The 14,196-nt window shown below is 43.4% G+C and overlaps 1 protein-coding gene across 1 annotated transcript; it reads right to left on the bottom strand.

The window, feature by feature from the left end:
- Positions 1-1,072: 1,072 nt before the first annotated feature.
- LOC115378053 (somatostatin receptor type 2) lies at positions 1,073-2,104 on the bottom strand. Its single transcript, XM_030078170.1, has one exon. The coding sequence runs from the start codon at positions 2,102-2,104 to the stop codon at positions 1,073-1,075; it is 1,032 nt and encodes a 343-aa protein (XP_029934030.1).
- Between the last annotated feature and the right edge of the window lie 12,092 nt (positions 2,105-14,196).

A 14,196-nucleotide genomic window follows, 5' to 3' on the forward strand; every position in this document is an offset into this window, starting at 1 on the left:
TGAGGTGATCATGTCTTATTTTAAGTGTAATGAGATATTTTGACTAGAAATAAGACATTTTTTACTTGGAATAAGACAAATAATCTTGGTAAGATTTTGAGTTTTTGCAGTGTTTGAGGAAAAAAACTAAATGTTAACAGTGACGATGAGAGGCTATTTTTTTGCAGCGTGCTCTCTTTTTGTTCTTCTGTGGCCTGCGGTTCTTTATCCTTTAATGGTCTGCAGAAGAAAAGTCTTTGTCTCACACGCGCTGGAGGCTATTTGGTGTCTCATTCAGAATGTACAAAGCCAACACTTCCACTTCCACACAGCGTAAAGACGATAAACTTTTCATGCCGGCAGCCCTGAGGCAGAAACAGCCCAGCAGCGCCTGCCGAGTCTCTGCTCACACACACACACACACACACACACACACACACACACACACTGAGCCATGTGGGCAACAGAAAAAAAAAAAAAGTGTGGAAAACCCAGACAAGTTCATTTCTCCATACAGATTTCATCAGACTCCAAAGTTTCAGAGCGAAAAGCACTTTTTATAGACACATCTCCGTAAATCGATGTTAAGAAAATGTGATCAGAGAGACATTATGACAGCGAAACCTGTGACTCTGCATCATGAAAACAGCTCCAGTTACATTAAAGTAGAGAAAAAAATACCCCAAAGCTCCAGCTTAGTCTCATCTGCAATGTTAAAATCTCATTTTTCCTAAAGTAAAAAAAGAAAAAAGAAAAGAAAATTGCCAGTAGGGGGAAATAATCCCACTTGTTTCCAGTGCTAATCCAGGATTTTAATTGAATCAGTTGTCATTTTCTTGATCCCAGTGGGCTAATCTGCCTTATTCATTCATTTACACTTGTTCAAAGGAAACATGTGGGATTATTTCTAACTTTTTGAGGAAAAGCAAGATTTTAAGACAGAATATGGGACTAAATGACTTGTTGAGATGGAGATTTTTAAGCAGAATAAAATAAAACATACATCCACTTCTTTTCAGGTGAGTAAATAAGATGGAAATTGTGACGCTGAAACGGAGGACAGGGTGAAAAGGAGAGTGAGTTTATGTTCGTTCTACGCCAGCACGCTGACATCACGCCCGCCGGCGTCGTTTAGGTCATACCGCTCTGTGTCCACGTTGCAGTGCATGCTGGGAGATCGCTTGGCGGGGCAGAGGAGGGCGCGGAAGTGGCGTCTGAAGGTGTCGGACAGGCAGGTGTAGAGGATGGGGTTGGCGCAGCTCCACGAGTACGACAGCAGGACGACGAACTCGAAGCCCCGGGCGAAGGTGAGCACCAGGTCGGTCTCGTACAGCGAGCAGAAGTTGAAGGCGTAGAACGGCAGCCAGCAGACGCCGAACACCAGCACCACCGCCACCACCATCTTGGTGACCTGCCTCTCCAGCCGCTGGCTCTCCTGGCTCGCGGCGGCGGCGGCGCGGAGCCGCTGCGACCTCAGCGTGAGCAGCAGCGCCGCGTAGGACGCCGTCATGACCGTGAACGGCAAGGCGAAGCCCAGGACGAAGGTGTAGGTGAGGAAGCCGAGCCACCAGGCGTCCGAGCCCAGCGCCGGGTCCAGCGTGCACAGGCCGTCGCGCGCCGAGAAGTGCAGCGCCATGGGGAGGACGGCGAGGAGCGAGAAGAGCCACAGCAGCGCCGACACCGCCTTGGCGCGGCGCGGCGTCCTCCAGCGGGCGAAGCGGAGCGGGTCGGCCAGCGCCATGTAGCGGTCGACGCTCATCACCGTCAGGCAGAAGACGCTGGTGAACTGGTTGATGCCGTCCAGCACCATCACCACCTTGCAGGCCAGGTCGCCGAACTCCCAGCGGTTCTGGAAGTTCTGCATGGCGATGAAGGGCAGGCCCACCATGAAGAGCCCGTCGGCCAGCGCCAGGTTGAAGATGTACACCGTGGCGGCCGAGGACATCTTGTCCAGCTTCAAAATGGCGACGATGACCAGGGAGTTCCCGGCCAGGCCGAGGACGCAGACGAGCAGGTAGAGGGCGGCGACGGTGACGCTGAAGCCGTCGATGTGGTCGCCGAAGTAAACGTCCGGGTCCGCAAAGGTGCCGTTAAAGTCCATCACCGGGAATAACGAGGACTCCATTCTGCCTCCGAGTGAATCGGTGATGAAATGCAAAAAAAAAAAAAAAAAAATTCAGGAACTAAAAAAAGGTCAGAGCATCAGCAGCAGCTCAGACGGAGAAAACATCCCCTGCCTCGGTTTGGCGACCTCTTGGCTCCCCGCCGCAGAAGCACAAACTTTGTCGGAGAGGAAAGAGCAAACAAGTCGGCTTGAAAAACCTGATTTTTCGCCAAAAAAACAAAAAAACAACAACAAAAACAATAATAATAATAATTTTTAAAAAAAACTCAACCGCCGCAGTGAATTCCCAACTTCCAATCCAATCCGTCTTCCTTTTTCTTTGTTAAAAAACTGTCCAAATTGACTCCTGCGGTGTGCAGCACTGTGATTCCCACGTGCACTCACACACACACGTACGCAAGACACTCCCCCCCACACACACACATGTGCACACACACACTCGGTGGAAACACACAGGACGGACGGACGGACGGTCGGACGCCTGCCTGGCCGCTCTCTCCCGGGGAGCCCTTTTATATCTGAGGAGTGTGGTGTGTCTCAGTGTGTGTGTGTGGACCTTGCCCCCCCCCTCCCACACACACACACCCACACACACACACACTGAGCTTCGTCAGCCTCCAGAGATTGTGATAAACTCCAGCTTGGCTCACAGCGCTCCTCAATCCCCTGCACTGTTATGGCGTTTCCAAGGAAAAATCCTGACCCCCCCCCCATCTGCCACAATACTTCTGTTTTCGTAACTCAACACTCTGCAAAGTCTCTCTCTCTCTCTCCCATTCTCCGTCTACCTCTCTTTACCTCTCTCTCTCTCCACCTCTGTTTGCCTCACACCCCCCTCCTTCACCATCCTTTTCTTTTACCACACTCCCCTCTTTTTTCTGTCTCTCCTGCGCGGCTTCACAGTTCAATGGGGGGTCAGACAATGAGCCAGACGAAACGTAAAACACACACACACACACACACACACACACACACACGCGCTATCTCGTCTCTTGGGCCACCCACCTTTAAGCAAACACCACTTTGTGTCCGGGGTTTGTTTTTGACTTTTGACATGGATGCTGTTTTCGCTAAAAACAGCCCCTCGCCCTTGTGCCCCCTCCTCCTTCGCCACCTTGTTTTTCTTACGACGCTCCATCCATCACCGGGAGGGAGAGATAGGAAGGGAGGCGAAAAAGAGGACAAGGGAAAGAGATGGCCAGAGAGATCGGGCGGTGGAGTTTTCGGGGTGGTTTCTTGAAGATTAAAGACGCTCGATGAGTGATGGCCCCCCGGTCCTGTTGCCGGTCTGACACGCATAGCTGGCATACCGCAGGATCGTCCCTCAGAATCCCTCCAACGGGACCCGCCACCCACAGGTCGCCACGGCAACACCACACAGTGAGCCCACCCATCACTTCACTTCATCATCCAAACCAGGCAATGACTTTCACATTAAAACAATCGATTCGCCCAGTGTCTCTCGCTGCGTCCGAAACCGCGGAGGTTTTCTCTCGTTTTAGGTCGTTTTGTCATCCCGGGTTTGAAAGCCTCTCGCTTTTCTCTGCTCAAAACTTTCCACCCGATCTTGTGTCTCACCGCGTTTTCACGTCCACTAAAGTCACTTCAAAGGACCTGTGTCTTTGGCGCACATGGTTGTGATTAACTTTGACTCGTCTGTTCTGGCAAAAAGGACAAATACCTGCCACTCACCTGGTTTATTCTTCCTCTTTGCTGCATGCCAGAATCCAACGGGATCCCATCGCTGACAGAAATTTCAAGTCTGTGGGCTGCACTGCAAAAATTCAAAATCTTACCAAGATTATTTGTCTCGTTTCAAGTCAAAAATGTCTTCATTACACTTAAAATAAGACCTGATCACCTCAGAAGTAACTTGTTTTTAGACAATTGTCTCTTGTCCAAGTGAAAATTTGCTTGTTTCATTGGCAAAATTTGTTTCTTGTTTCTAGCTAATTTTCACTTATTTCACGTGAATTTTCACTTTTTCCACTGGCAAATTTTGCCAATGAAACAAGCAAATTTTGCGTTTTTGCAGTGAGGAAGAAAAATCTGCCCGCGGGATGAGATAATCCCACTTGTTTCCAATGTGAATCAACATTTTTCCAGAATTTCCCTGATCCTAGTGGCTGATCTGCCTTGTTTCAACAGATTTATACCTGTTCCCAGAGAAAAATCCTGAAAAACTACACTGGAAACATGTGGGATTATCGCATCCAATACAGATTTTTTACCCTGTTTGAAGACAAATTAGACTTTAACAACTTAACCACGAGACTAAATGACGTGTCAAAATGTCATTCTCTGCTCAAAACTTTCCACCCGATCTTGTGTTTCACAGCGTTTTCACGTCCACTAAAGTCACTTCAAAGGACCTGTGTCTTTGGCACACATGGTTGTGATTAACTTTGACTCGTCTGTTCTGGCAAAGGACAAATACCTGCCACTCACCTGGTTTATTCTTCCTCTTTGCTGCATGCCAGAATCCAACGGGATCCCATTGTTGACAGAAATTTCAAGTCTATGGGCTGAGGTCAATTTTGTTTAATCTCATGTTTTAGATTTTCCAGATTTTATTTTACCTTTTAATCAAGGGCGCAAGGGTCCCTTAGACATTCTGAGCATTTTTGAGCAATTTCCCCCCTTGACCCACCCTAAATTTGCGCCCATGCTTTTAATTGATACTGGATGTCGCTCATATCGCTTATAAAGGATGGACTGATGAAAGTGGTTTGTTAAAGAGACATTTTTCTTTAGATAGATTTGATAGAAAGCACCTAACGTTACCTTTAGATTTTCCATCCATCCCTCAATATGAAGGTGGCAAGTGCTGGGGGCATTTCTGAAATATAAAAGTCAGGTGTTTAACGGGCTTTTCTTGAGCTTCGGTTTTACCGTTCGCGGCCTGAAACGCACCCCGGACACAATCCGCACCCCGGATTCAAACCGTTTGAAAAGGGGTGGCAGCAACGGGCACGAACCAAAATACACAGCAGGTGATTGGATCAACCGTCTGTCAGTCATTAGTTGCTGTTCAATCGAACGAACATCCTACGGCACGACATCAGAGCTAAACTGAGCGAGCACATTGGTAAGCATCCTGTTTCTGTTTTTGTCAGGAAAATCGATGTTGATGTCCTGTGTCTAATTCTTCAACCCATTTTTTTTTTTTTTTCAAAGCAAAGTGATAGACGTTTTTACATTTTGGGTGCTCATTTTGCCTCATTGGTTAAGGTTAGGGTTAGATTGAGATTGCGATCTTTATTTCGAACATAAAAACAGCAGTAAAATCAAACAAAACAAACTAATAATAATAATCAATACTAAATAAAGGTAAATAAGAAAACAAAGGTCCAAAAAAATGAAGTAAAATTAAAAAAAAAAATAAAATAAAATAATGCATCTATCATCATTAACATGCTCAAAAAGGAGTAGGAAGAAGTAAAAACTTATTTAATCCTACCCCCTAATGTCTATTTCATTATAATCAGTCAGAAAATAATTTGTTCATCTGTAATTTCTGTACAAAAAACACAAAATGATAATGGTTAGCTTAGCTAGCTTCGGTTTGGGTTAGGGTCAACATTTCCTTCCTCATCCTAAAGAGAGGCAGTTTGACGAAATTAGGTTTTGATCTCTTTTCACCTGTTTGAAGTTCCAAGGAATAACATTTTGCATCATAATTATAGGAAATAACATTCAAGAGAGAGCCATCTGCGGCGCCAATGCGGGATAAATGCAGCGTGCGCGCGTGAAGAGGGTCTTCCACAGCGGTTACCGTAGTGAACTCCCTCCATGTTGATCTGTTTTGATGAGTTTTTTCCAATTACCTTGTAAATGAGTCTCATTGTGGCTGCTACCATTTGTTCATGAAATTATGACACGTTTATGTGTAGTCACAGCATGGACATGCGTGCAGCAAGAGGGTTCGCATACATTTGCACACACACCTGTCAAAGCTGCTTCACCGCGTGCTCACAGATGATAATGGGAAATGCACATGAGGGATTTTACCATTTAATTTCCAAGGCGCCTATAGCACCAGATCAACCCGCTGGCTGAATCCCGCAGATTTCCACGGAAATTTCCAGAGATGTGCGTTTGTTTTATTGCCCGGGTCTGCTTTGCTCCCCTGCGCCGGCTTTTAACTGATCCCAATGAAGCGAAAAAATGCCTTTGTAGTCTCATCTCCTGATTAGGTCGCCGCTTAACTTTCCCCTGGAGACCAGCACTTCACAGAGCGAGAGCCACGGCCATAAAAACATCACTCACAGCGCTTTGTTTCATGCGAGCTAAATTTGGGAGATGTTTGTCGGCTTCGTGTTTCACAGACCGTATTTCACCGCAGACGCTGTGGCATGCTGATGAAACAGAGCCACATGCCGGGGAGCTGCTAGAGGAGCGGCGCTCGAGCGATGAAAAGTGGATGACACCTTTCACATCAGCGCACGACGATTACTGGCAGCCGCGGTCCACTTTACCTGAGGTGTTGAAAAGATGCTTTAAAAAAAAACCCTTTCAGCTTCTGTCTCCAATTATTTCTTCCTCAAGGACTTTGTTCCCACTTCACTATATCACACGACCACTCTAGGGTTATTGCAGCATATAGAGGTTGCCATAACGCTACATATATTTATAATCTGTGGCTACATGAAGTGTTGCTGATGTAGAAGCTGAAGTGTGTGTGTGAGTGTGAGATAAATATGCAAAACTCTGAGTGTACATGCATGCATATGTCCTTTGTTTGGGATCTTAGCAAAAGCTTTTGACTCGAAACGGCCGTTTTTTTTTCGAGGTTCCTCGCGATGGTTCGGTGATGACAGACGAACACAATGGAAGCGTGCGCGTAAGCTGCTTTGCTTGTTGAAAAGAGAAAAAAAAATCTATTGGAATGGCGAGCAAGACATCCACCTCGGCTTTCTGTTCTGTAAAATACCTTTTATTATTCCTGGACCCAGAAAAGGTAAAATAAGCCATGAAGGGGGTCAATTAGTAATTCTCCTAATACATGGGATCCATTAACCCTATAAAGCCTGAACTATGAAAGAATTGGCAGAAAATTCTTTTTTTTTTTTTTTTTTTTTTTTAAATTGAACCCTTTATTTAGTCCTATAACAAAATATATAAAAAAAATTTAAAAAATATAAAAATATGTTATTACATGACCTTTCTGGTGTATGATATATGATGTGTACTTGAAGTGCCAATGGTATGGTCCAGGGTGAACAGGGGAAGTGTCCAAAGGTATATAACAGTATTTTGGTCAAGTATTGATTAAACTGAAAATGAAAAACGGAATTGAAAATGTGCATCATATATGATACAAATGGCTTTATAGGGTTAATATCTTAATTTGAAAGGCTAAAGATCCTCCCCGATTAATTTAATAAAGCTTTTTTTCCCTCTCTTTGGCTGTTGTTTTGGATATGCCTGTACTGACCGATGAATTATCACGACTTATTTCACTATTTTTGTATCTTTCTATGTCTTTTCTGTTTCTAAAACTAAGCAGATCCTTTATGGTATAAATGTAGGCCACGTCTAACGACTTCCTCATGTCACACTAATGCCGTCAATAACATCTGTTTTTGTGTGAAGGATGAAGACATGTCACAGAATATCACTTAATAAAGGGATAAATAAAGTACAATCTATCTATCTGTGTGAAGAATAGTGGTCTAGTCTCTTTTTTTGTGTGTGTGATGGGAGAAAATGAGAAAATAATAATTATATGTGACCCTGTTGTGAAATTGTTCTTTTCCTGCAAATGAACTGATACAGTTGCTCTGGTGAATCACATGTAACACACACTGTTGCGATTAGATGGAATTTTTTCTTTTTTTTTTTTTTTTGCGAGAGCAGCACGTTTTCAGTAAAAGACCTTACACGCGGACTGGAATGCTGTGAGGAATGCTTTCAACATGCTTGGAAGGCAGAGGAAGCTGCAGACAAAAAAAAAAAAATCTGGAAATTCCAGATGTCTTTGCAGATGCCTCATCTTTGTTGTTTTTTATTATATCATCTCTTTTTTTCATTATTGTTATTATTATTATATCATTTCTGGGAATTGGCTTGTTTTCTTGTGTTGTTTCCGAGCAGTATTAAATGAAAAAAACACAAATTTGCTTCATGTGTAGGCCAAATAAATACTGATTCCCTTTAACTGCGTCAGTGGAGGGCGAGATGTGAAAAAATAAATAAATAAATAAATAAATAAATGGAGTGGGTGACGGACAGTGGGCTTACAATCACACCCGCAGCGACACTGTAGCATCTGTGTCTCATTAATCACATGGATAGGGCTGCCATAACATTGCTGAAATACCTCATCGGATAGATTTATTGTGTCCAAGACAGGAAATTAACTTTTGCTGAGGGCAATTTCAACATCTATTTGTGAGGTGCCCGAGAGCAAGGTACATATAGGAGACAAATCCACCACAAAAACACCGTAACACTGTTAAGAAAAACATCTTTTGGCGATGCACCTCGCATTTCTGAGTCCATTTTGTCATTTGGTGCATTTTTCTTATTCTTCACATCCAGATATATTTTGATGGCAGGAAATGTTTCGGTGGTCTAAAGCAAAAGTTTCTCACAATCAGAGAATGAGGGCTTCTTCCTTAAAGCCGCCACTTTGCATCAGCTTTCAATCATACAAGGAGGAAATACATCACAGAGACCAATTTCTCCAGCAGACAGACCATAATGCAATTAGGATCAAAACATGGTGGGTTTTGAGTAAGGGGCACGGCTACAACACACCCCAGTGATCACAAACAATACAGGAAATCACTAATTAAGAAGCAATAAACAAGGCAGGTTGGAGGAAAGTGGGCACAGTAAAAAAAATTAAAAAAAAAGTTAATTCTAGCGCTTCTAAGAAATCACAAACTAGCCTCTGGAATGCACTGACGATCACGCTTTGACATCCAAGAGTGTGAGAGTATCTTGAGGGGGGATTTTTCCTCTAAGCCCCAAACTGCTCCAGAGGAGCTGTGAAGAGGCCAGGCCTTTAAACACTCCGGTTTTAACTGGGCAGCTCGCTGGTGTGAGTGTGTGCAGCAGTTGTGAGAGCGTGAACAAGAGCTTTCCTGGAACACACTCAGCTTTCCAGGGAGAAGGAAAGGCTGGAAAATGATGCCAGAAATTATAATTGTGTTATTGGCTTTTAGAAATGAAATGTATCAGGTTATCTGCCAAACTGACCCGCGTGGTACATCAACTTTGACCAGCCACAGCCAAATATTGGCAATAATTAAATACCACACCATACAATACTATATGATATGTTACAATGTCGTATCAAGCTCTTTTAAAGTTCTTCTTTACACAATTTCTCAACGTTGGTACCATTAAATCCCCCAAAATTTCTTTTTGTGGGTCTAACTTAACATTATGTCCTTCTCTTAATTGGAGTGACTTCAAATGTGCATCAAACAAATGACAATATTTCTGTGACCCCAGAATTAAAGAGCAAGAGCAGTAAAACACAATAAATACATACACACATGTTATTAATTACTCAGAAGTGACCATGAATGTCTTGTTCCAGGAGCCCGTCTCTCCTCAGGTCGTCCCGGTTCGTCCTTGACGTGAACCTTGTTACCGCGGTCGACGTCCAAGCCGGCATGGCTCTGTTCATCCCTGAAAACCCACGCAGACGTCGCCTCCACTTTCTCAAAGCAATTGCTGAAATAATTTGTAAAAGATTGGATTTTTTTCTTGTCTGTGACACACTACGCACATATAGATATTAGCTGCTGCGAGGCTCGGGCTCGGGTGAGATGCACAAGCCACAAGAGGCCGTGTTTTACAGTAATTTTTGAACATTTAGAGAGATCATGTCACTGACATCAGAGAGTTTTTGCACAGTGGAGCTTCACAGGCGGTGGTTAATGGAGACAAGGACCCCCATGTGCTCTCTGGTAAACCTAACATTATAAGAAATAAATAAGAATACAATGTAAGAAACAATGTTCTCATCATGTTGCAGGTACATTATAACCACATATGTATCTATCATCAGCAACTGTTACGTTCACTTTTACCCTGACTGTCACCACTTTCCGGCGATATTTTGTCACAGAGTAGCCCGGTTACTTAACGAGTAACCGAGCCTCACTGTAGCAGCTTGTGCTTCTGTTGATCATCGGTCCAGTTTGTCGGCTTTGGATGGAGATAAAAGGCCGGTGGATTGGACGGTAGGTATGTACCTGAACCCGAATACGATATTTGGAAGTACACAGATAATGCTTTGATCCTGAATAGTTTTTCTGGCCGAAGTTTGTCCTCATTATTCGGGAGCTTTTTACTCAAGAAAAAAAATGTTTGGATGCGTGTTTTGAGCGTGATTTTGAGCCAATTACAAGAGATTAAAACAAAACGTAACAAAAAACATGCTGGTGTGTGTTTTGAGCAAATCACATGCACTGTGGCAAAAAAGCATTTTTCTCACAGACAATAACAGGAAAAGAAGCGGCTATAAAACGGTGGATACGTTTTTTTTTTAGTGTCACAGCCGCCGCGAAACGACTGGTTTTACCAACAGAATTTGATCCATTCAGTCCGATTACATTTGGAAAGTCTAGAAGAGCCGCACGATTAAATTATTTTATTCCCGTTCTAGTAAACTGGAAGTTAGCCGGCTAGCTCGGCGGAAGTCTCTAGTGCACCCACTTCCGGTTTCTTCCCGAATACGAATAACGAATCCGAAGTTTTTTTTAAAAGCCTGAATTCGGACCCGAATACAAATAGTGCAGTGGCTGTACACCCCTACTGGATGGTAGCAACGCGAGGAATTTCTCCAACGAGGCGATGGGACACAGAGGGTTCCCTGGCTGCTCAAACATAAATCCCCGTAGGCTTTCTTTGCTTCTTTCGATGGCATCTTTGTGGGTTTTTGTGCATGACAGTGGCACCTTAGTAGTATTTTACAACAAACACGACTCAGCCAATCACAACCGAGGACCGGAGCTATAATGAAAAGCAAGACGCTCCAGACAACAACAACATCTGGAGTCTCCAGAAGAGTCGGGAAGAATAATCCTCAAACCACCAGGCCTTGGGAAGAAGATTTTTTTTATATACTGTATGCATAAAACATTTCTTCCTCAGTGAGGTTTCGGTTCAGTCCCATTTTCATCTCGTGTGTGGCGCTGAGCTGGAGAGCCTTATCAGTGACGATCAGTGTAAGGGTCACAGGTCACGCCGCTTGGGATTCACCACTGAGGGGTCAGTGAGGTTGGATAACAGAGCGGCGACTCCGCGGGGGGGAGAGAGAGAAATTCCTGAGCGACGTCGCCGATGCCTTGACTCTCTTCCCTGTCAAAACACAGCAGGAACCACTCAGACGAGCCGCGAGGCACTTCAGATGGAAGATAAACCCGCGCGCTCCTTAGGCCGCCTCCTCACAGACCTGTGCACCCTCAAAAAACCATTTCAGCATATTTACACTTCATGTCAGGCAGTCCTTGTTGTTGGACATTTTTTGAGCAGGCCTTCACGCGGTGCACTTTGCCATTGATTTTCCCTCCGCTGAGCCCATTCTGGCGTCCTTGACGAGGCTGTGAAATGCACTTGTGCCGCGGCGTCGAGTGTTTCTGAAGTAATGCAAGAATCAGAATGAGAATAACAGCCCTCGACCTCGGAGAACTTTGGTTTTCGGAGCATGTCTCGAGTCGCGCCACAGGAAGGTGCCGCTACGCGCTAATTAGGACCTTTGATGAGTAAACCCTCCTCTCGACGAGCACCGCGGGCTTTGTGAATGCTTCATTCATCTCTGATTGCCTTTATTTTAGGGAACAGCGGCACGTGTGCTCACAACCTTCAATCTTCCTTGCTAACCTCTAGTTTTGTGTTTGAGGAGACACCCGAACATGAACCTGAGATGTTAACCGTGCACGCTGCAGTAAACTAAGTAAAAATGTAATTTGATGGCTGCATCCTTTCATGCAAGATGTTTAGTTAGCAGTTAAATTTAGGCAAAATAAGATAACTGCTAAGTAATGAGTAAAAAAGCTTTAGTGTTTGTTTGTTTTTTTTTCACTTTAATAAATGGGAAAATGCTTGCCATGGCTGTAAACTCTCTGCACAATACTGAGAACAGTAATGATGGCAAGTATGTTTCCATCAGCGCTTTTTATGAACATTTTATCAAATAAAAAATGTTTCATGGAAATGACAAATGACAAATAAGATCAAATAAGATCCCAAAAACCTGACTAAAGGTGCGCTCACACTGACAGCAACAAAATCGCCTGTGGTCGCTCGGTTCGCTCCCTTCGCGTCGCCTGCAGTTTTCTGCAGGCACGATGGAAGCGATAGAAGCGACGGAGGGGGCGGGGCAGATGTGTCAGCGGGAGTTTATTTGGAGGGAAAGCTGTGTAGACTATAATTTTATAGTCATATAATCATTTTTTTTTTTTTTTTTTGTCCCTGTATACCAGCAAACTTGGATCGTAGAGCTCTGGAAAACCAGAGACCGGAGGTTATCAGCTTCTCCTCCATGATCGGTCCTCCTCCTCTCTCATACTCCGGTCAACTTTTGCCGCCGTGGGAATCCAGATCGGCTCGCTATTGGCCGTCGCCTCGGTCGCGTCGTTCCTCATTTGCATAAAGTTGAGATTTTCTCAACTTTTTTCGGTCACATCGTCACCAGCGTCCATTGAAAATGAATGGCAGCTCGTCGCCCAAGTCGCCTCTGTCACTTTCAGTGTGAGCACCCCTTAAGGCTTTGTATATCACACCAAGAATGACACCAAACCCAAACTTTGGGTTTTATAAGGCTTTTAGTTTCTTGTGATGCTCCCTCCCTTCATGCTCACAAAAAAAAAAAAAAAAAAAAATCAGAGGGAAACACTCGACAGATGAATGAAAGATGTTGTCTAACGATGGCCTTGCTGATATTTTTGGACGGCCCAGACGTTTGAGAGGCACAAAGGATTTTTTAAATTGAGGATCTATGGTGAAGAGAGATGAGACACTCAAGGACACCAAACAGTCCAATTTAAAAAATCATTATATTTTAACATACCTGAATCAGAAATAACAATACTGTCCTTCAAAACCCTACAAACTCATACAAAATGTAGTTTCTTCTTTGTGTGTAAGCCACTTAGACATATGAAAGAGACATTTTTTTTTCTTTTTCTTTCTTGTTATATTTATTTCTTTTGATAAATAGTAGCCTAATATGTCGGGGTGTAAAACTGAACAGTTAAAAAAACAAACTGTGAGAGCCATCTAACCACACACTGCGCTGAGGAATTAAAGAATATACCGAACGTCTTTTAAAATTTATTTTAAGCAGACTTTTGCCTTTTTGAAAGAATATTTGTTGATGTCATATTGTTATCCCAAATTGCTGAATGCAAAAAGTTATGTTTGCAAACATGACAAAACACAGAGAACATTGCAAATGATAGTGTTTTTTTTGTCCCTAATGCACAAAACAAACCAAACTGAAACCGAAATCATGACCGAAAAACCGCAACACAAACCGAACCGTGGGTTTATTGAACTGTTAGTGGAAACATATGTAGAAATATCATACATCTCTATATTTCTGTGTATCTATCTACATATATTGCAGTCAAGTTAAGTAATATGGAAATAAATACATGGGCGACAGGAAAAAAGAGGCCAGATTCTAATCCAGGATATTACAATAACCTGGTATTAACCTCACTGAGACACATTTTATTATTATTATCATTATTTATATATATATATTTTTTTTTAATTCCAATAAGGTGATTTTGTTCTATTACATCACCTTCAGAAAAGGTGGAAGTTACAGTGGAAATGCATTAGGGCTGGTCTGTAATTTCTACCGCTTTAACAGCCTTGAAATGACACAATTCAGTATTCCTCAGGCTCTCACTACTTTTTTTTAATGATTATTATTATTATTATTATTTATTTTTATTTTTTTTAGGCTTGACTGTTTTGCGCTCCATTAGTGCCGTGAAACAGTGACAAACGCGTGAACAATCAATTAATCCCGACAGGATTAAGGATGACAACCTGTGTTTTACGTAATAAGACGCCGACCAATCGGCTACGAGGAGGGGCGGGGCTCCGGCTGTCATAGA

Source organism: Myripristis murdjan, chromosome 19, assembly GCF_902150065.1.
Source record: "Myripristis murdjan chromosome 19, fMyrMur1.1, whole genome shotgun sequence".
Lineage (NCBI taxonomy): Eukaryota > Metazoa > Chordata > Actinopteri > Holocentriformes > Holocentridae > Myripristis > Myripristis murdjan.